The 21,849-nt window shown below is 27.3% G+C and overlaps 1 protein-coding gene across 1 annotated transcript in view; it reads right to left on the reverse strand.

Moving 5' to 3' along the window:
- The window catches only part of LOC107453371 (adenylate cyclase type 1), a 192,650-nt gene extending 182,239 nt beyond the window's left edge, over positions 1–10,411 (reverse strand). The window contains exon 1 of the mRNA XM_016070185.4: positions 9,793–10,411. Within this exon, the coding sequence (XP_015925671.2) occupies positions 9,793–10,374 (582 nt within the window). The 5' untranslated portion in view covers positions 10,375–10,411. The remainder of the gene's footprint in view (positions 1–9,792) is intronic.
- Between the last annotated feature and the right edge of the window lie 11,438 nt (positions 10,412–21,849).

Consider the following 21,849-nt stretch of genomic DNA (forward strand, 5'->3'; position numbering starts at 1 on the left):
TTTTTGTTTGCCGAAGAAAACCGATAGGATTTAAAAAACGAGTCTTGAAACACCTCTTAACTTCACAAACAAGATCCTGATTTTCTTATTTTCTCCACGATTAAATATTAATTTCAGAGTCTTAATGACTACATTTTTTTGACCAAGTATATACACATCATTGCCCGATAGATATAGATTTAAGAATTCTTGTCAAATATCGAGACAAAAAGGATTCACATTTGGGATCACAAATTAATATTCAAGCAGGGAAGGAACAAAAACACTCTCGAATCACAAGTAAGAAAAACGTGGAAAAAATTATCAAAACCAGTTTAATTGTAAGATGAATTTTGCATTCCTTTTTTAATAATCGCTTTTTAACTCCAGATTTAACTCCTATTAAACAGGAGTTCAAAACAGGTTTCGATGCTTTTAATCTCGCCTTGCTCTCTATGGATTCGTTAGATTTCCTTCCAATAAGGTGACCAGGTTCGAATTCCAGCGGTGGCTGGTTCATAAGAATTCTGCTTCCTGCCCGCACCGACTGTTATGCTGATGTAAAATATCCTCTGTAGTAGACGAATCAAGGGTTAAAATTCCCTTGCCATCGAGCTAACCGTGGAAGGTTTTCCACTCCATGCAACGTAAATGCGGGTAAGTTCCAACAAAAAGTCCTCCACGAAGGCTAGTCTGTTTCAATACTTGATCCAGGAATTCCCTTGTCTTCAGGGTCGGGTTCAAAATTACCAAGGCTACAAAGTTGAACATTGATAGTCGTGAACTCAGAATTCGGTTGACTGTTCAACGCTGATATTAAAATAAAATAAAATACTTATAAATAAATGTGTATTCCATAAATATGAATAATTGCGCATACAAGAATTCTAATAATATATTTTAATGATAATAATGATAATTATCAAAGCATATACACTTATCTAAGCTATTAGTAAGTAAAGCTAATTTGGAACAATATTAAATCATTAAAGTCAAAACTTATATAAATAAGATATAGGCAAAATCCCTTTTAAATATCCAACCAAGATTAAAATCTTTGATCAATGAATGGAATTCAGGTATTTATCATCAATAAATTCCTCGATATCTATTCATTTGTCATGAATAAGTCGTATTTTAAATCTATACAAATAAATATATTCGCTATCTTTTATACGGTGATAGGATAAAAATATTAAGCCAGCAATTTGCAGTAACATTAAGCATAATACTAAATACATAAACATTAATTGACACTTTTAACAGTATTAAAGATAATCTCCTTCATCAGAAGAAAACTAAACTTTAAATTAACTATAGATAATCATTCAAGAAATTAATTAAATCATGATATACGAAATTTAAGTGGTATAATACAGGAATTAGAGATGACTATCGATGATCTAACGTGAACTTAACATGATTACCATCTCTTCGATGTTATACGGTAGATTTTTTTTATTAATTTTTTTTTTCAATTCTTTTGTTCATAAACTAAGAGCCACTCTGAATGGTTCGGAGAGGTGACCTCAAATATGATAATTAATTAGTGTTAACTATTATGTTAACTATTTCTTACCTGTTACGTAGCTATTTAAATATATATATATATATATATAAAGTTCAAAATGTAGAGAAAACATGGAAAAAATTACGGAACAATGAAGAAAGGGGGGGAACGAAAAATAATAATAAAAATAAAAAAATAAGAAACCGGAAAAAAAATCCGAAAAAAAGGAAAAAATTAATAAAAATCCCAAAAATAAAAGATATAATTTTTTCATCAGCTCACACGATTATATCCGCAAAAAGGAGTGCTTTCTGATATTGTATCAATATAGCCAAAGCAAAATATATCAATACAATAGTATGAGGAGCACTCAAAATTAATATATCCTATTAATAATTATTTATTTCTATCAAATTATCCAATAAGGGTCAAATATTTTAAAATTTTAAGGTACATGCAAATTTTTTTTAATCTGTGTGATTTGAAATTATAAAATACAAAAGCTGAATGAAACTGGTTGAATAGTCCTTAAGAAGTGACGTTCTAAAAGTAAAGTTTTTTAAATTTAATAACTCAAACTATTTATTAATTCCCAAATATTTATTAATTTTAAAGCGTACTCAATGCTAATTTTTGTTAAAATTAGTATTGAGTGTGCTTTAAAAGTCTTCACCACCCTTCCCCCTCCTTAAAGTTTTCACCACCCACGTTGGGAAATTATGGCCTAAAATAAGAACATGTAGTCTTAATATAAAATGGGGACAGGATTTGCCCTGCGCATTATTTCGAGAATTCTGATGTTGTTCTGTGAAGAAATCGAACCGTAGGATCAAAAACATCGGCTCCAATCTTCTTTTTCTTTTTTTTTTTTTTTTTTAATCTCTATACTTCCTCTCTATACATTTTGTAAGTCAAAAAAATCTTAACTCTCTCTCACAAAATAAACAAACACAAAACAATGTTAATAAATAAATAAACATTTTGTCCCATTTTTTTAATATTTTTGATATGACACACTTGTATAACTCTGCCCTAAAATTAGTCAAAGTATGCCTAATAACCTATTTATTTAAATTGAAAGCCTTATTTTACTCTACTTCTGATAAAATATTTCATGCGTAAAAATAACATAAATATATTCACGATACACTTTACTGTTTTAATTTAATAGTTAATTAAATATTATTTTTCTTTCATATTATAAAAAAAAAAATGTGAAATCAGTGTGAAGTAGTTCATAAGCATTTTCAGGTCAATTTGAAAACTATCGCCTATGTTTTTAGAAGAATTAAAATTGAGTAACGTATTTTATTGTCATCGTTAAAAGCGTTTTTTTTTATGATTACAATTGTAATAACTTAACTGAATAAATAATGCATGCTGAGTTAGAAATATAAATACCATGTATAAGTCGATTCCCTATTTTTGAACACGTGATAACGAATTTCTGGTATGTCAGGTATTTAAGTCAACAGCTGGAAAAAAATCAAATACCAAAATTTTTAAAATTAAAAACATAAAAAAATTATTAAGACAACAAAATTGTCTCAAGTTGAAATTATTTCACGTGAAACGCGTTTACAAAAACTGAAAACTTCCGCACTGCTCTTATAGACGTGTCAATTGATACTATATGCGTTACAAACGTTATTGCAACATCTTTTAAAAAGTGTGGATGGGGGACAATTTTTTGTGGGACATAGCAGATGAGAATGAATCCATTGGTGAGTGGGATCCGTATGACGACGCTGCTAACGCTATTGAATCCGACACATCATGCTCTGAAATCTTTAAATTTGTATCTTTATGCTATATTTTAATAGCTTTTTATCATTTTTTGAAATAATCTAGAAGAATTATCATAATTTAAAGTATTATTTCTAAAAGTACTTCACGTGTAAAGAAAATTTGATGAGTGAAAATGCAAAATTAAATGTACAAATCATTTTAAAAATAGTTTTTGATAGAGGTAAATTGATATAGAGTTATTCATATCTATTTCATAGTTTATAATTCATCGATATTTCGCAATAAGCGAATGTTCGACAATATTACCGGTGTACATGCCGACCCCCCTGACTTTTTAAAAATTTTAGGAGTTTGAAAAGCCAACTTATACACTGATATTATAATGTAATTCTTCTATACCAAACGAAAAATTTATACTCAATATTAATTTCATAAATAGTTTGTCAACGAACCTTTATAAATTGCTAACCTAAAATTTTTCTAGTGCCACCCTAAAGTTCTTTAACGACCACTAGAGGAGCTTTTGTCTTATATGGGCGAATCTCAGGAATCAGTAACATATATGTCTTCAAACTTTTCTTATAAATATGTAACATAATAAGCGAAAATTAATTCGAATAAAATTACAGGAATAACTATGCATTACTAACATTAAGATACGTACAGTTTTGATCGCGAGTAACTTGCTTTTAGCTTCCGTTTCTTACTTCAATCCTACATTTGACAACTTTTCACGAGTGTCGCTTAGAGTTTTTAACATACTTTTTATTTATTTTTTTCAATATGTATTCCGTTTAAAAAAAAACTGAAAATCGCTAAAAACATAAATTAGTAGCTCAGGTGTACTATCATATTTTCTTGAATGATATTTTTCGTGAATATTGACGTTTGCGAACACTTAAAGTTTGTCGCCAAATTTTGGCACGTCAAACCGTAACCAGCGAAAATTTAAAAAAAGGGTATACAATCCAATTCTGCGAGTTTTATGTTAGTGATATTCCAAAAGATTATTTAAAGTAGAACAAACTTGTATTACTATTATAGATAAATATTTTTATTTGCAGTAATTAAAAATTAATCGAATTTATCACAAACTGTCATTCGGTGAGGTAACAGTAACGATGTCAAGACCGTAACCAGACGCAGATCTAAAAAGTAAATGTTAAAATCAATCAAAATTTTGATCACACGTTTGTCATAGCCTAATTTATTTTCTGTGTTGTGTGCATCGCATTGCGTTGCTACTGAGTAAAATTTTCGATCTATTCCCTAGGTTGTCCAGATCGTAACCCTGTCAAACCGTAACCTCAGCATTAATTAATTGAATTTAACATATCAGAAATTAGTTTTTTCCCTATGTTTATCTAATTGAAGATATTTTTTGACTGAAAATAATTAAAGTAAGCCTTTTTATACATTTTATAACAATTTAAATTAATATTAAAATTTTTCAATTCATTTAGGATACTAATAATTTTTGATGAAAAATAAAGGGTACATATGGAAAATTCAAAAATTTTAATTTTTTGTTTATACTTATAAGGGCATCAAAATTTTCGATGTTCACGATTATTTTCTGATATTTTATACATTTTCAAACAATTCTGGAGATGTGAAAATAGTGTGCCTATTATTTTTTATTATTATTTTTTATTATCAAAAGTTGAAGGTTCTAGAGATCTGTCCATATATCACACACATACAAGTGGTCAAGTAGTCTTACATATCAAAACAATTATGTATACCTTTCATATTACAAAAGATATTAAACTTTTATTTTAAGAGGTCAAAATTGAAAATCAGACAATTGGATCTAAGAACAATACTATTGTCTGTGTTGCTTTAAAAAAAATGCTTAAATGCTTATTTTATTCAATTCCATGATCTGGTTTTTCATAACTAAACAATCACTCATATTACAATCGAACTAGTTAATAACAAGAACGCAGTGGCTGAAATAATTCACTCGTTTAATCTGAGTCGGCCGAAATTATTAAAAATAATGTACAGAACTTAACTAAAAAAATAGCGGCAATTGTTCCACATATACAACACACGAAATACATTACCACTAACAACCATTTATTCCACAAAAAAAGCTGTGAATATTGTACTTCCCCCATCCATTGTCAGAATCAACATTTGGTCAGAAGCATGCAGACAGCCACATGAAGTCTATTTGTTGGTTTGCATAGTACAAATTTCTATTAATTGTTGCAGTTATTCATTCCAAGACATATGAAGAACTACACATTGTTTATCTCGAACAAATTAAACAAATAGAACAAATCTTCGAACAAATTAAATTGATGGAGTGAGTTAATTCAAACGGAAAAAAACTTTCTGCCAAATGAAAGATTTTCTCAATCAGACTGAACTTCTTTATGGTTATTGCAATAAATCTTTAATTACGCTATTTACAATAAGCCATCATTCATTTCTAACTGTCTGAAGTAAATCAAGCTAATGATATCTATTCTACTTAGCTTAAAGCTCAGTACAAAAGTATAAGTCTAAAAATTGTTAAGCTAATTAAAAAATACTGGGTACTTTACCAATTAGCTAGGCGTGTTTCAAAATGGCAGGAACTTTTTGTGAAGTGCCAGATTTTTCAATTAACTTAAAACTTATAATAAAAAAAAAGGCGGATACTTTGGATGATTGCATCACGAGAAATTATCAATTTAAGATTTCCAAGAAATGGCCTAAATTAATAAATTCGTACAAATATAAATTTGATTCTTTTTAAATTATAACATGGAATGGAATTTTTTTTAAACTAGTACAAAAAAATAAATTCCGTAACAGAAAAATAAGAAAACATGTTTTATTGCTGATTAGATTAATGTATAAATGAATCGTTATATTCTTGAATCATTAAGACACATGCTATTAATAAAAAATTATTATTATATAGTTAAATAATGATATTTTTTAACAAAAAAACCTGTTAACTTTAACTTAGCATAACAAAGCAAAAATTTGAACTACTGTTGAGCACTAAATAAAAACAATGTACTTAAAAGACACTTTTGTAATTTTTTGGATTAAGCTGATTTTAAAATAAATTGCATTGAAGATTGTAGCTTAAATAAACCTAAATAATTTTAAATTTATTTTGTTCGGAAAGGTACAGACTCTTTTTAAAAAATGGTATTTTTTAGTTTAGTTTTTGTTTGAATGTTTATGCAGAACGTATTGATTTAAATACATGCATTTGTCTGCTCCTTTGAAAATAATACTTAAGACAGAAAAAAAACTTCTAATCTTAACGTATCGAAACTCAAATGTATCGTCGCTTTCTGCCTACCATGCTTTATGTAATAGATAAATGAGGAATGAACTTTAAAAAATCCTTTTTAGGATTAAGTTGTATAAAATGCAGAAAGAAACCAACTATAGATTTGAAATTAGAAAATAAGATACCTTCAAAATTCTAATACAACAGAATTCCCCAGTGAAAATAATTCCTATCAAATAAACTAGACGAATTTTTCACCTTAAAATTAAACTGGAATCTTATGTTTTCATCTTTTTTTCTTTTAATTATTATTAATATTTTAAATGTCTCCAAAAAAGGATAAAAATGTTAGGCGTTAAAACAACTAATTATAAGAAAAATAGAAAAATCAAATTCTGGTCGCGATTCATAACATTATATAACATAATAAAAAAGAAGTATCTTCCTTATCCAAAACCGCGTGACCAAGCAGTTGACCTTGGGAAGACCCCATACGAGTCATCTATAGTAATAGAGTTCATGAATGTCCGTTTATATAAGGATAAAAAAAAATAAAAAAAAAAACACCGCACGATTTTATTTCACCACAATTAAAAACTACGATTTTTTGAACTTTTAAATTTTAAAACTTAAATTCATTTTTTTTCTTTTGAAAATAGCAAAAGTATTCTTATTTATTAATTTTTCTTTAAAGAAAAACTCAACCCCCCACAACATATTTCATTATAATTACATCTTTGTAACTAAAAAAATTCCGACAATTAGTCAGTTTTTAATACTAAAAATTATTTCATCTGAAGATTTTTTTTAAAAACTTGCGCCAATTTTAAAAAGCAAAAGCAAAATAATAAATGCTTATTTATAATAAAAATAATAAACACGTAAGTAAAAAAAATATGGCATCAGTAATCAAGTAACAAAAGCAAAATTTTGAAAATTAAATAAGTCAGTCATTAAATGTCTTGTTTATATTAAAAATCCCAATTAACATCAAATAATAAAAATGCATTTAACTCATTTATTCCATTATTTAATTATAGTTCTTTTGAAAATCTTTATATTGTTCAAGTTTATAATTAAAAAAGATATCAGATATATTTATGTATTTCTGACAATTAGGTTTCTTATGTTAATTCATTTAATAGAACTTAATTAATTTGTCTAAGTCCAAAATTTTTTGATCAACTGTAAATTAAAGTAATTTCCAACAAGTGAGTCAAAAATCACAAATGGGGGGTTTAAGGCAATTAGGAGGGACATAAAGTTGAGGGTATTTTGGTAAATGACGAACCCTGTTTTATAGGTATAAATATTTTTCTATTATTATTTTCCTTGCTTTGGCAACTCGCCACTGAAAATCACGCGCCATAAATTTCGATCGAGAAAAAATAACTATAGCCTCTAAGTTAGAATTTCTCATGATATTACTTTTTGAAATAAAGAGGTTTACTAATAGCAATAAATGATCTAAATAGAGACTATAATTAAAAACATTTATTTATTATATATATATATATATATATATATATATATATATATATATGAAGAATGAAAGGAACGTAAAACTTTTAAGTAAGTATTCATTTGTGCTTGTCCACAAAGGAGAATTACGATGGACATGACTATCTATTATCTATTTTCACTTCCATATTTCCATATTTTAAGAATAAATGTAGCAATGAAGGAAACGAAGGAAATAAAAATAGTTTAAGAAATAATTATTTATTATATAAAGAACTCATTATTTATTATATGAAGAAAAAAACATTTATGTATTGTAACACTAATTGTTAATGTCTTGTTATCATATTTATTTGTTTTGTTAGGCGAACATTTTTATTGAAGGATTTTATTATTACTTTCTAATTAATCATTTTGAGAACTCATTACTCGAAGTCTTTTATATGTGTTGTTACATTAATCGTTGATGTCTTGTTATCATAGTTATCAGAGAAAGATATGTTGTGTTAAAAATATTATTAAAAGATTTCACTATCACTTTCTTATTAATTATTTTTTGAACTCATTATTGGAAATCCTTTTAATGTTTTGTTATCTTAATCGGTGATGTCGTGCTATCATAGTTATCAGATTAAGATATATTAGATTTTATAATTGTTTCTTATTAATTATTTGAACTCATTATTATAAATCATTGTTATGTTTTGCTGCATTAATCGTTGATGTCGTGTTATCTTAGTTATTAGATAAGAATTTATTATAACTTTCTTATTAATTATTTTACGAACTCATTATTGATATAATATCACTTTCATCTGTAGTTACATTGTTAGTTTAAGTCACATCAGTGTATCAAAGTATATTGAATGAAAATTTTTAATAAAAATAGTTTATCATTACTTTTTTTCTTAGTTTGTGAGCTTATTTTATTTATTATTTTAAATTTCTTTTAATAGTTGTTGTACTAATCTTTAATGACGTTTTTTGGTAGATATCAGTTTATGTTGAGAGAAAATTATTAAAAGATCCTATGGTAAAATGATTTCGCTTAATTTCTTCAAATTAGTACTAATGTAAGAAATTTTAAAGAATCACTTTATAAGAGACGTTATTGCAGTGAATAAATTGAATTTATCTTCAAACAAGATTTACCGACGTCATTTATACAAGTATACTATTTAAAAAATATTTTCAACTATACATTAAAATCGTTGGTTCTTATTATATTGTACTTTTAGTGGTTATGTTTCAACAAAACTAAAGTTTAAAATTGGAATAAATTAATCCTACATCCACACCTCACAAATATATATATAACTATATATATATATATATATATATATATAGTTATATATATATATATATATATATATATAGTTATATATATATATATATATATATATATATATATATATATATATATATATATATATATATATATATATATATATATATGATGTGAATATAATATGAATTCTCTACCTTCGATATCCAATGATTAACATTCACATTCATAGTTATTCTATCTACTCATAGATAAAACTAAATAATTCAAATTAAGGGAAGAGCTGATTTTGAACAACCAAGGCTTTAAATTAAGACTGATCAAACACCTGCATCAAGGAAAAGCAACGAAATCTCTGATATATATATATATATATATATATATATATATATATATATATATATATATATATATATATATATATATATATATATATATATATTAACGGGAGAGACAGAGAGAGAAATGCGTTTTTTTTAAATATCTTTTGCAAATAAGGAATAATATGTAAATATTAGTGAATTATATAAATATCAATTAGTGTGTGACTTAAAGAATGTTTCTTACCTGTTGCCAAAGTAGCTCTGGTAATTGTTTGGATGATGTGCCGGCAACAATAGTGTGTACAGTGGGTAAGATTATTCCCACACAAACTGCAACTCTTGTTTTGAGGGGCAATAGGCAATAAGAAATAAAGAGTACGAAGACTACTTCCCATACACCATGAGCAGCCGCGTGCTCTTGGCCCCAGGATGCGGCGCCCCATGTCACGCTCTCCGCTACGCTGACGGGCAGCCCCAATACACACAGACCCCCGCACAGCATGAGCACCGCGTAGCACAGGGGCGGTAAATGAGTATCTTTCGCATAGCCCCCCTGTAGCAGAAAAAGGGCTACAGCAAAGATCAAAAATACGAAAATATAGTAGAGTGCAGCGGCGCTCACAAAACGCACTGAAGCCACGTGCAGTGCAGCTAGGCTGGCAGCCAGTGAAGCAACCAGGGCCAAAACACTGGAAGTTTGTTGCAATTTAATGGTATAACGACGATATAATTGCTCAAGTTCTGCATTCTCAAATTGATGTTTGTTGAGGAGTCGTGAAAAAACGACTTTACGGTGACTGTTCATGGCTTTGACGGAGTGATCCATTCTCTTTAACCGCGCGCGAATGCAGTCCCGTCTCCGACGTTTCGTCCTTTCCAAGGTTGGCGTCAAAGACGCCAAAGGGCGCCATGGATAATCGCCATCGAACGCTCGAAACAGCGTCTTCTTATTGTAAACGACAGGGCTAATCTGAGATTCTCCAGTGTTCAATAGGTGACTCCAAATATGTGATAGATAAGCTGAGTCAATTATTTAAGATGTCTTCTATTGTATCAAGATTTTCTTTTAAAGGATACCGACTTACGTTTAGGAAAATATCCTGTAATGAGATTAAATTTTCAAGTCAAATATTTACATCATTTTTCCATAGTATCATAAAGCGGACATTTTTGCAATGAGTTAAAAATAAATAAAAGTTTCTAATTCTGTATTTTATATAAAAGCTTTTTAAGACTGAATTTTAATCAATAACGAAATAATGTTTCTGAAGGAATGAACATTATATTTTTCAAAGAATCTCAGAGGATTGAAGGATACAATTGCATCCTGATGGAAATACATTCAATCAAAAATTGTACATTATTTTTAATAATAAATATGATATTTTTCAAAGAATCTCAGGGGTTTAAAGGATGCAATTACATCCTTACGGAAATACAATCAATAAAAATTGTACATTCTTTTTAATAATAAATGTTATACTTTTCAAAGAATCTCAGGGGTGTTTAAGGATGCAATTGCATCCTGATGGAAATACAATCAATTGAAAATTTTACATTCTTTTTAATAATAAATATTATATTTTTCAAAGAATCTCAGGGAGGTTAAAGGATGCAATTGCATCCTAATGGAAATACCATCAATTAAAAATTGTACATTCTTTTTAATAATAATATTACATTTTTCAAAGAATCTCAGGGGTTTAAAGGATGCAATTGCATCCTTACGGAAATACAATTAATTAAAAATTGTACGTTCTTTTTAATAATAAATATCATATTTTTCAAGGAATCTCAGGGGGTTAAAGTATGTAATTGCATTCTGATGGAAACACAATCAATTAAAAATTGTACATTCTTTTTAATAATAAATATTATACTTTTTCAACGAATCTCAGGGGTTTAAAGGATGCAATTGCATCCTGATGGAAATACAATCAATTAAAAACAGTACATTCTTTTTAATAATAAGTATTATTTTTTCATAGAAACTCAGGGGATTAAAGGATGCAATTGCATCCTGATGGAAACACAATCAATTAAAAATTGTACATTCTTTTAAATAATAAATAATATATATTTCACAGAATCTCAGGGTGGGTTAAATGATGCAATTGCACCAGATAGAAATGCATTTAATTAAAAAGTAAACATTGTTTTTGAATTATATTAATTTTTAAAAGCTCTTACGTTGTTTTCCATAACTGGAAATTTGTGAACGGAGCTCCATGTTTGCGGTGAATGCTGGATTATTTTTTCATAGCTTAGGTAAAATAAGCGAAAAACTGATTTAAACTGTTGACGCAGATTCTCGGATGCTTCATTATTTTAATCTTCAATTTTAATCCTAAACAATTCAGTAGTGTTATTATGGAAAGTGATGAAGGCTTAAAAATGTCTTCAATTTTTATAAATATGTTTATATGTTAAAAATTCAGAGAGCTAAAATGCCGGAATTCTGCAAATTATGCAAATTTCAATGCCTGAATGGGACGGTAAGGTTAGTATAGAATAATATTTATGTTCACAAACAAAGGGTCTTACTATGAAACTATTTCCATGGTTAACGGTTAAATTTAAAAAACAAATAAAAAATTATGCATTTAATAAAATAAGAGAAATTTCAAGAATCTGGAGGGGAGTCTAAATATATTTCAATTTCAAAACGAAAATATTTTAGAGGCTTTTTATACCAATTCATAATCACATACCCCCACACATTTCCCACATTTTACAACCACAGGCTATTTCGATCTAAAAAAAAGCAACCTAAAGCAGGGTTTCTTTAGCTTTTTGGTGAGGGGACTCCATAATATTTGCGAAAATTTTATAGAACCCCATAAGCATTGCGCAAATCCGACGCAGGCGTAAGTGAAACCGTCGATTTCTTCACTTGAAATGTAATTTAGCGTTGCTGTTTTAGATCAATAATTGTAATTATTAATTAAGACATTGAAGAATGTGAAAATTTCAAATTAGTTACATACTTAAAAACATAATTAAAGATATCCTTTCCGTTGATACTCATTACAAATCTTCATTAAGAAATCTTTCTTCTTTAAAGTATGTTCGTTCCCGTTAATTTAAAATTATGCTGAAGCTGCCTAATGCAATTTGCTTATTCTTTTTCATTCTTTACATATGAGTAACATACATACCACTCAGCTTCCGCCGATACTTGAAACTTATCGCACTATGAGTGGTTTTACACTTAACGATGTGTTATTTTAAATCATTTAATTAGCATTATAAGTTAGTACGTATCAAAAAGAATACTGTATCAGCTTTATCTTTTGAAAAGAATGCTTGATTTATATATTTTAAGGACAGTTGTTCTAGTAAAATTATAAATTCAATTTTAAATTCAATTATTAAATTCAATTATTAAATTCAATTATTAAATTCAATTATTAAATTAATTTCTTACCGCATTTTTTTAAAAAAAAAAACTTAAAATATAAATTTTTTATGTATATCTTCAAAGCAGAAATTATAATTTAAACCCTTAACGGTCCGTAAGTATTTCACGTTTCCTTCCCACCAAGTATAATTATAATATCAATTTTATATTTTATCTTATAACCGCCATTGAACAGTCAGCCAAAATCTAAGTTTACCACTATCATTGTTCAATTCCGTAGCCATTTTAATTTTGAACCCTATCCAGAAGACAAGGGATCTCCTAGATCAAGCAGTGGGATATGGAAGCCTCCCTGAACTCACCGAATTTAAGTAAAAGTAAGAAATTCATTTAATTTATGTGTGATTCATTTTGTTTAGGAATATTTTAAAAAAGGATAATTCATTATATTTAAGCACAATTAATTTAATTTAATTTTAATTTTTTTTAAATTTAAGCCTACATTATTGATTTCAGATAGTATTAATTTAATTTAGAAAATTCACAAAAATGTCCTTAATTATTTTTTTTCTACTAACTTCTTCAATTTATGTGAAAATTCACTTTTAAAACAAATTTTATAAGTAATACCTTTCCTTCGATCAAAATATCCATCTTCATTTTGCTTACGTAACATCGGATGGTCATTTTAATTATCATCTCGCATCTATATTAGTAGGGGGAAAATGAGCGCTACACTCCACTTTTAAAGGTCATGACCTCTCCTTGTATAGTGCTTTGACATGAGTGCTTCACACCACTTCGGATCGATGACCTCTCGTCCATTGGATGAGTGCTACAACCCTCTTCCTCAGTATGGATGAGAGTTAAACCCCGCTAATAAACTCTTAGTAGAGATGACGTAGCATGGCTCTTTATTCAGCATGGTTTGGGCTAAAGAAATGCTTCTTAAATATTTTGGATATTTATTTCTTCACAACTATGGTTATGTTTAAGAAAAAATGACGCTAACTTTGTAATCTAAAACAAAACTCAAATGAATTTCTCATTGCAAAAAAATTATAAAAAATTCATGAAGTGTCCTCTATTATATTTACCATATATATGCTCTTAATGTGGCATGGTTTAGACTAAACAAATGCTTCTTAAAAATTTTAAATATTTATTTCTTCATATCCATGGATATTTTGAAAAATTTGACGCTTACTTTGGATTCTGAAACAGGTTTCAAATGAATTTCTCATTGGAAAAAGTTACAAAAAATTCGCAAAGAATCCTTCTTTATTTTTATACGTATGCTCTTAACGTAGCATTGTTTGGACTAAAAATTGCTTTTCAAAAATTTTGAGTTCATATTTTTAGACATAAATGGGTATTTTTGTAAGATTTGAAGCTCATTTTTTAGTTTTAATCAAGTTTCAAATGAGTTTCTCATTGTAAAAAATTATACAAAATTCGGAAATTCTCCTCCTTTTCGTCATTTAGGGATGCTCTTAAGACATCATTGTTTGATGTAAATAAATCCTTCTTAAAACTCGAGATTACTTATTTTTTGACACATATGGGTATTTTTGGAAATATTGACGCTCACTTTGTATTTTGGAACAAGTTTCAAATGAATTTTTCATCGCAAAAAATAATAAAAAAATTGTGAAGTGTTCTCCATTATGTTGTCGATAAATTCTCCATTATGTTGTATTCTCCATCATGTGTCTATTCTCCATTATATTGTCGGTAAATATGCTCCTGCCGTCAGTATAAACAAATCTTTCTTAAAAATTTCGAGTGCTTGTTTCTTGAAACATATTTGTACTTTTGAAAAAATTGACGCTCACTTTGAAGTCTGAAACATGTTTCAAATCAATTCCTATTTTCCAAAAATGATAACAAATTTTCAGTGTCCACAATTATGTTAACTGTATATATGATCTTTACATAGAATGATTTATACTAAAAAACTGCTTCTTAAAGATATTTAGTATTTATTTCTGCATTACTATGGGTATTTTTGAAAAATTTGACACTTACTTTTTATCGTAAACAAGTTTCCAAAGAAATTCTCATTGTCAACAATTATGAAAAATTCGCAAAGTGTCCTCCATTATGTTATCGATAAAAATGCTTATACCATGAGTAAACAAATACTTCCTAAAAATTTCGAGTACTGATTTCTAGAAACATATTGACATTTTTGTATAAAATGACCAAAACTTTGACATCTGAAACTAGTTTCAAATGAATTTTTCATTGCAAAAAATTATAAAAAATTCACAAATTGTCCTCTACTATGTTGACCATATATATATATATATATGTGCTACTAACGTGGCACGGTTCAGTCTAAGCAAATGCTTCTTTAAAAAAATTTCGTATGTATTTCTTTACATATTTTCAAATGAATTTCTAATTGGAAACAGCTACAAAAAGTTCACAAAATGACCTCCATTAGGTTAATTATATATATGCTCTTAACGTAGCATTGTTTGAACTGAAAATTGCTTCTTAAAAATTTTGGGTATGAATTTTTTTACATCTAAGAGTATTTTTTAAGCATTAGGCGTTTTCTTGACCATGCTACATCTAAACCATTTAAAGAGCATATAAATATTAAACATAATGAAGGACTCTTTGTGGTTTTTTTATAATTTTTAGAAATGAGTAATTCATTTGAAACTTGTTTCAGGTTTTTAAGTTCACTTTTTTTCAAAAATATGAATATATTTTAAGAAATACGTACTTAAAACTTTTGGAATTGTTTACTAAAGGCATGAGCATATTTAAAGATAACATAATAGAGGACACTTTACGAATTTCTTATAATTTTTTGCCATGACAAATTCATTTGAACTTGTTTCAGATAAAAAGTGTCAAATTTTTCAAAAATGCCCATAGTTGTGAAGAAACAAGTACCTAAATATTTTGGGAAGCATTTGTTTAGTCCCAACCATACTATGTAAAAAGCATATTTATAGTTAACATAATAGAGTTTATTTTACGAATTTTTTCAAATTTCTTGCAATGAGAAAGAAACTTTTTTCAGATTACAAAGAGAGCGTCCATTCTTTCAAAAATGCCCATATGTGTCGAAAAATAAGTATTCAAAATATTAAAGAAATTTGTACTCTAAACAATACTACGTTAAGAGCATATTTATAGTTAACTTAATGGAGGATATTTTGCAAAATTTCTTCATAATTTTTGGAAATAGGGAATTCATTTGAAACTTGCTTCAGATTACAAAGTAATTGTAAAATTTTTCAAAAATAGACATAGGTGCGAAGAAATAAATACTTAAAATTTTTAAGAAAAACGTGTATAGTCCAAACCCTGATTCGTTAAGGGCATATATAGTTACATAATGGAGGACACTTAATGAATTTTTGATTATTGTTTGAAATGAGAATTCATTTTAAACTTATTTCAAATTACAAAGTGAACGCAATTTTTTTCAAAAATACCAATTTGCTTCAAGAAATACGAACTCAAAATTTTGAAGAAGGATTTGTTTACTCACGTTAAAAGCATGTACAGAGGGCAAAAAAAAGATATCTCCCTGAATAACTTTTGTTCTAATGATCGAATTTTCGCATACAAAGTGTCAATCCTAATGGTTTCTGGGGGTGACCTTAAATATGCTAATTATGTAGTGCTAACTATTAATTAAGTTACAAAATCAGATACACAAATACGTACTTTCGCTGAATATATATACATATATATATTTTACATATTTGAATTTTTGACCTTCAAAATATAGGGGCTAGCCGCAATCTAGGAAATATGGTCCCTATGGTTTGGTCAGGAAAGCGAAGTTCGGACAACTTAATGTAAATTTCACTTGCTGCGCTTTAAGTCAGATTTTTACCCAAAAGATTTTTACCCGTTTACCCAAAGATAATTTTATGCAAAAAAAATTATAATTATATATTTTTTTATTTATTTTTTTATTATTTAATTTAATAGTGGATGAAAAAATTTGGAATTATGAGGTATCAGTTTTTTATAGCATATTAATCTATAGATTTTCCATTGTGAAATCTAAGGTTTCATACTATTTTTATTTAGTAGAAGCCGAGAAAAATAAAAATTACTTATTTTTTAAAAAAATAATTTGGCGACGATGAAGAAATATTTAAATGGGGCAATTAATATTTAGATTTAGATAACTTACGAAAAACCTGACTTCCGCTAGCGTAGGGTAAAATTTCATTCATATTTTTTTCACTTATAACCGATTGCTAATCCTTTTCTTTAAATTATAAAATACTATGTTTCTTTTTCAGTCGTCTAAAAATTAATTCTTAATTTACTAAAGAGATTTTTGAATAAAACATTTTATTGAATAAAAGACATTTTATTCAACGAAAGTTGAGTTTTATAAAAGCATGTTTCTGATAGAATGTGATTATACATCAGCTTTTTTCAATTTTATTTTTTAGTTTTCTTTCAATAATTTATACAATTTAAATAATATAGAAACGTATGTATATATTTGAAATAATATATTTATCAATTTCTTCAATATATAGTTTATAATTATTAATACGAATAAGTAGTCTTATTAAGCATCTTATAATTTCTCAACATCCTATATACCTCTTAATCCTATTTAATTGTCTTCGCTCGCGTGTTTCGCAGAATTATTTTACCAACTATTTAGTTAAATTTTAACATTTCTCAAAATCTTTTTCTTCACGCTACCACGTATATTATTTTTCCATAAATATACTAATCAATTGTTTTAGTATCTTTAATTTAGGTTTTCTTTTAAAGTAAAATTCTTTTTCAAATTATTGTAAAGTTTTTATTTAAAGAAAACTTAGCATTATTGTCAGCTAACTGAGAATTAAATCTTGTTAAGAAATTAAAAATATTCTGCTGATCAAATTTATTCGGTGCAAAATTGCTGACTATATACTAAACAAGCTATTTTTTAGAAAAACGAAGATAAATTATTCATTTTTGTTATTGTTTCTTATTTATTTGAGTAATGAAAAGTAAATGAGTATGTGTGCACAGCAAAAAATACAACAGTTTGCTTTGTTTTTTAAATGAACGAAAAATTATGGACATACAATTTTATTTTGACGTTCAAACTTATTCTCGGCCGCTAACTTTAAGAAAGTTGCCCTTTTAAAAAAAGGAAACGTTGAAAAAATTTGATTAAAAAGTTGTTAATATTATTTCTCAACTTCAGCACAGTTCAAAAAAATATTGTTATATCAGCCTCGATACGCCTTATTTTGTAAAACAGCAAATACTGAAAATAGAAAATAGTAAAAAGATTCCAAAACCGTGCTATTTTTAGAATCATCATTTCAAAAAATTGTTCTTTTTCTACCTTTAGAATTTCCTTATTGCTGAATTAAGATAAGAGATTTTTGGATAACAAATTGTTTTATATATGTAATTAATATGTTAAGCAAATTGTTTTAAAATAAGTTTTTAGAAATTATAAATAGAAATTGTTCTTTTATTTCGTCGTAAAAAGACAAAGAATGTGAATGTTCCTTTTATGCTCAATTGAAACGTGACAATGATTTAATTAACCCCAGAGTTGAAATCTGTTTGGACGTAATATTTAATTTCGTGAAACAGTTAGAAACAATTAAACTTATTAAAATTATTCGAAATTAAACTTATTCTTTTATTTTGTTAAGCGCAGCAGGAAAAATGAGGAAAAGTGTGAAAAGCCCCGTTAACCATCATTCTTACTATACCAACATTTAAATCATATATCTTGAGTTATTTTAGCAAAAAATAAAATAAAATAAAGGGTAACAAATAAATTCTATTAAAATATGTTCCTAAGTATGCACTAAAACATATCTAGAATAGATTTTTAATCAATGAATGAAAAATATATTTTCCAAAAATTTCGAATAGGGCGGAGATGTTAACTTGTTTGAAATAATTGACTTGTAACTACTTAACTTTGATTCCAGGGGAGAGGGATCATTCCATTGTTTCATTCGACTTTTGAAATTTCACATGTAGACGGAATACCGCATTAAATATTTTAATTTAATATACTGTGTCATTAAATGAATAATACCCAAGAAACTTAAGCGGGAAGGTAAAAATTTAATTTTCTTCAAAATCTATGAAAATGTAAATAAAAGTCGATATGTTTTATTAAGCTAAGTAATCGCTTACAATTTTTAAAGCTATATTTAATAAGAAATGAATAATTAATTTATGCGATTATGTGAAAGATTTTTGTGAGAATAATGAATTGAGAGATTTCAGACACGGAATTTATATAAAAACTCGCTAGAGGTTTTTCATTATATTGTATAATATATATTTCTCTTAGAAATTGTAGTGATGCATGAACATCAAGTACTATCTTTTTTGTTCTATTTATATATTTTTGAAAAATCTTCGTATTTCCAGTTTTATTTTCCACTTTTATGTTTTCTCGTTTCAACTTCATATTTCTGTTTTATTCTTCATTCGCGTGATGCGAGTCTTAAGAATGGGCGTTTATTTCTTCATAGTTTTTGAAGCCAATCAAGTTTTTACCATCAAGTATAATGGATCATTATTTTGGTCAGAATCTTAGACTGAAAGACATCTGTAAATTATTATTGCAACAGGATTCATGCGGTCCTTAAAACATTTAAGAAACCATGGCACCGAAATAAAGAAGTTATTTTTAACTTTAAAATTTCTTAACTTAAGATTTTGTTACCAGATATTTGAAGCTATGTATTGAAATTGGTTTTTTCATACTGTGGTGAATGTAACCGTAATAAAACACATTTATCTTCTTAGTTTTGCTGCCACTATTACAGTTTTTTAAGAACCTTACGAATTCTGTTTAACAGGAGACTATCATATGTGTATGTAATAATGGTAAGAATTGCAAAATAAGTTTGTGATGAAATGAATAAAACAAAGAAATTATAGTAGCAATATTTGATGATCGTAACTGTTGAAAATGTTGAGCGACAATTTACGGTGAATTTGCGAAAGTCCGTTTCAGAATGTATAAAAACATCAGGATGCTATTTGCAAAATATCTAAAGAAAGCCACGTAACTCACATTATTTGGTAGAATGAAACGATTTTTTTTTAAAAATGAATCATTCAATATTCTTAAACATACATTTTTCAATGCTTTTAAAATGTTGCGAAAATTCACGAATTTCTTCAATTACGAAAAAAAATTTTTTTTTGCCATAACGGAATAAAGAAATAAAAGAAATAAAAGAAATATACATAAAAACATGAGAATGTGCATTATAATTTCTTCCAGATATTTTATAATTTTTACGGGATCTTTTTCGTGATTTGCCCTAACACTGTATATAGCTAAAATAATGCAAATTTGGTTTTAATATAAACTCTTCATATTTAAAGAAGTTGGAAACAACTTAAATACAAATGCTGCCTTAATTAGAAGTCCATGTGTCCAAATACTGAAACTCTGGAAAATTATAAATAAATAATTTATAAATCGACTCAAATTTTATTTTTAAAAGACAAGAAAGCGGAAGCAGTCTTTGCTTTTTGGGCAGAAATTAACTGAAAACAAATCCTTTGCCTAGATATTTCAAGATATTATTCTACAAACTATTAAAAAAAATAAAAAAATAAAATAAAAAAAAGCCTTTCCGACCCGATCTAACACAAAATCAAAGGATAGCTTCGGTTTTTATTTCATTAATTTTTATTCTCGCAGCTTGGTTGCTTAGCAACGGAGTGTTTCGCTCTCGTCGATTTCGCAGCTAGAGTATGGTTATATTAAATTTTTAATCCTGCTACGGTGATAATTCTTGGCCTCTTTTTTGGATGACACCAAATACATAAAATTTCATAGCGCCCTAAAATCTAAACCAATTTTTTGAAATTTTGCCTACTCCCCCCCCCCCTTTTTTTTTGAGGGTCAAGAATCCAAAGATGTAAGAAAATACATGTTTATTCAAAGGAAGTACGTTTTTGTGTCTGATTTTGTAACTTAATTAACAATTAGGACTAATTAATTAGCATATTTGAAGTCCCCCTAGAAACCGTTAAGATTGGCACTCAGTTTGTGAAAATCCGATTAATAGAATAAAAGTTATTCATGGTGATATCTTCCTTTTTTCTTTTTTTTGCTCATTGTATTTATAATTAACGTAATGAAGAACCATAATTTTTTTTCAAAAATACCTGCATGCGTCAAGAAATAAGTAAAAAAAGATTTTATAAAGCAATTTTTAATCCAAGCACTCCTACTTTTCAAGCATACTAATAAAAATAAATATGACATTTTGCGAATTTTTCATACTTTTTGCAATGAGGATTTCATTTGAAACTTGTTTCAAATTACAAAGTAAACTTCGATTTTTTTCAAAAATACCCAAACTTTTTGAGAAGCTTATGTTTAGTTAAAACCGTGCTACGTTAAGAGAACTAATATAGTTAACATAATGAAGAATGTATTGCAAATTTTTTATAAATTTTTGCAATCAGGAAATCATTTGACACTTGTTCCAAATTACAAAGCGAGCATATATTTTTCCGCAAATACTCATTTGTGTCAATAAGTAAGTTATAAAAAGTTTCAAGAAGGATTTGTTTATTCCAAACAATAATGGGTTAAGAACATATGCAAAATTATAATTGACGAAAAGAAGGACAATTGGTGAACATTTCATAATTTTTAGCAATGAGAAACTCGTGTGAAACTTGATTAAGATAAAAAAAATAAGCGTCAATTCTTTCAAAAATACTCGTATATGTCAAAAAATAGGAACTCAAAATTTTTAAGAAGCAATTTTTAGTCTAAACAGTGCTACGCTAAGAGCATACATATAAAAATAAAGGAAAACATTTAGCGAATTTTTAATAACTTTTTCCAATGAGAAATTCATTTCAACTTATTTTAAATTTCAAATTAGTCATCAAAGTTTTCAAAGATACCTATGGATGTGAAGAAATAAATACTAAACT

Source organism: Parasteatoda tepidariorum, chromosome 12, assembly GCF_982258835.1.
Source record: "Parasteatoda tepidariorum strain Cologne lab strain chromosome 12, Ptep-v5.0, whole genome shotgun sequence".
Taxonomy (NCBI): Eukaryota; Metazoa; Arthropoda; class Arachnida; order Araneae; family Theridiidae; genus Parasteatoda; species Parasteatoda tepidariorum.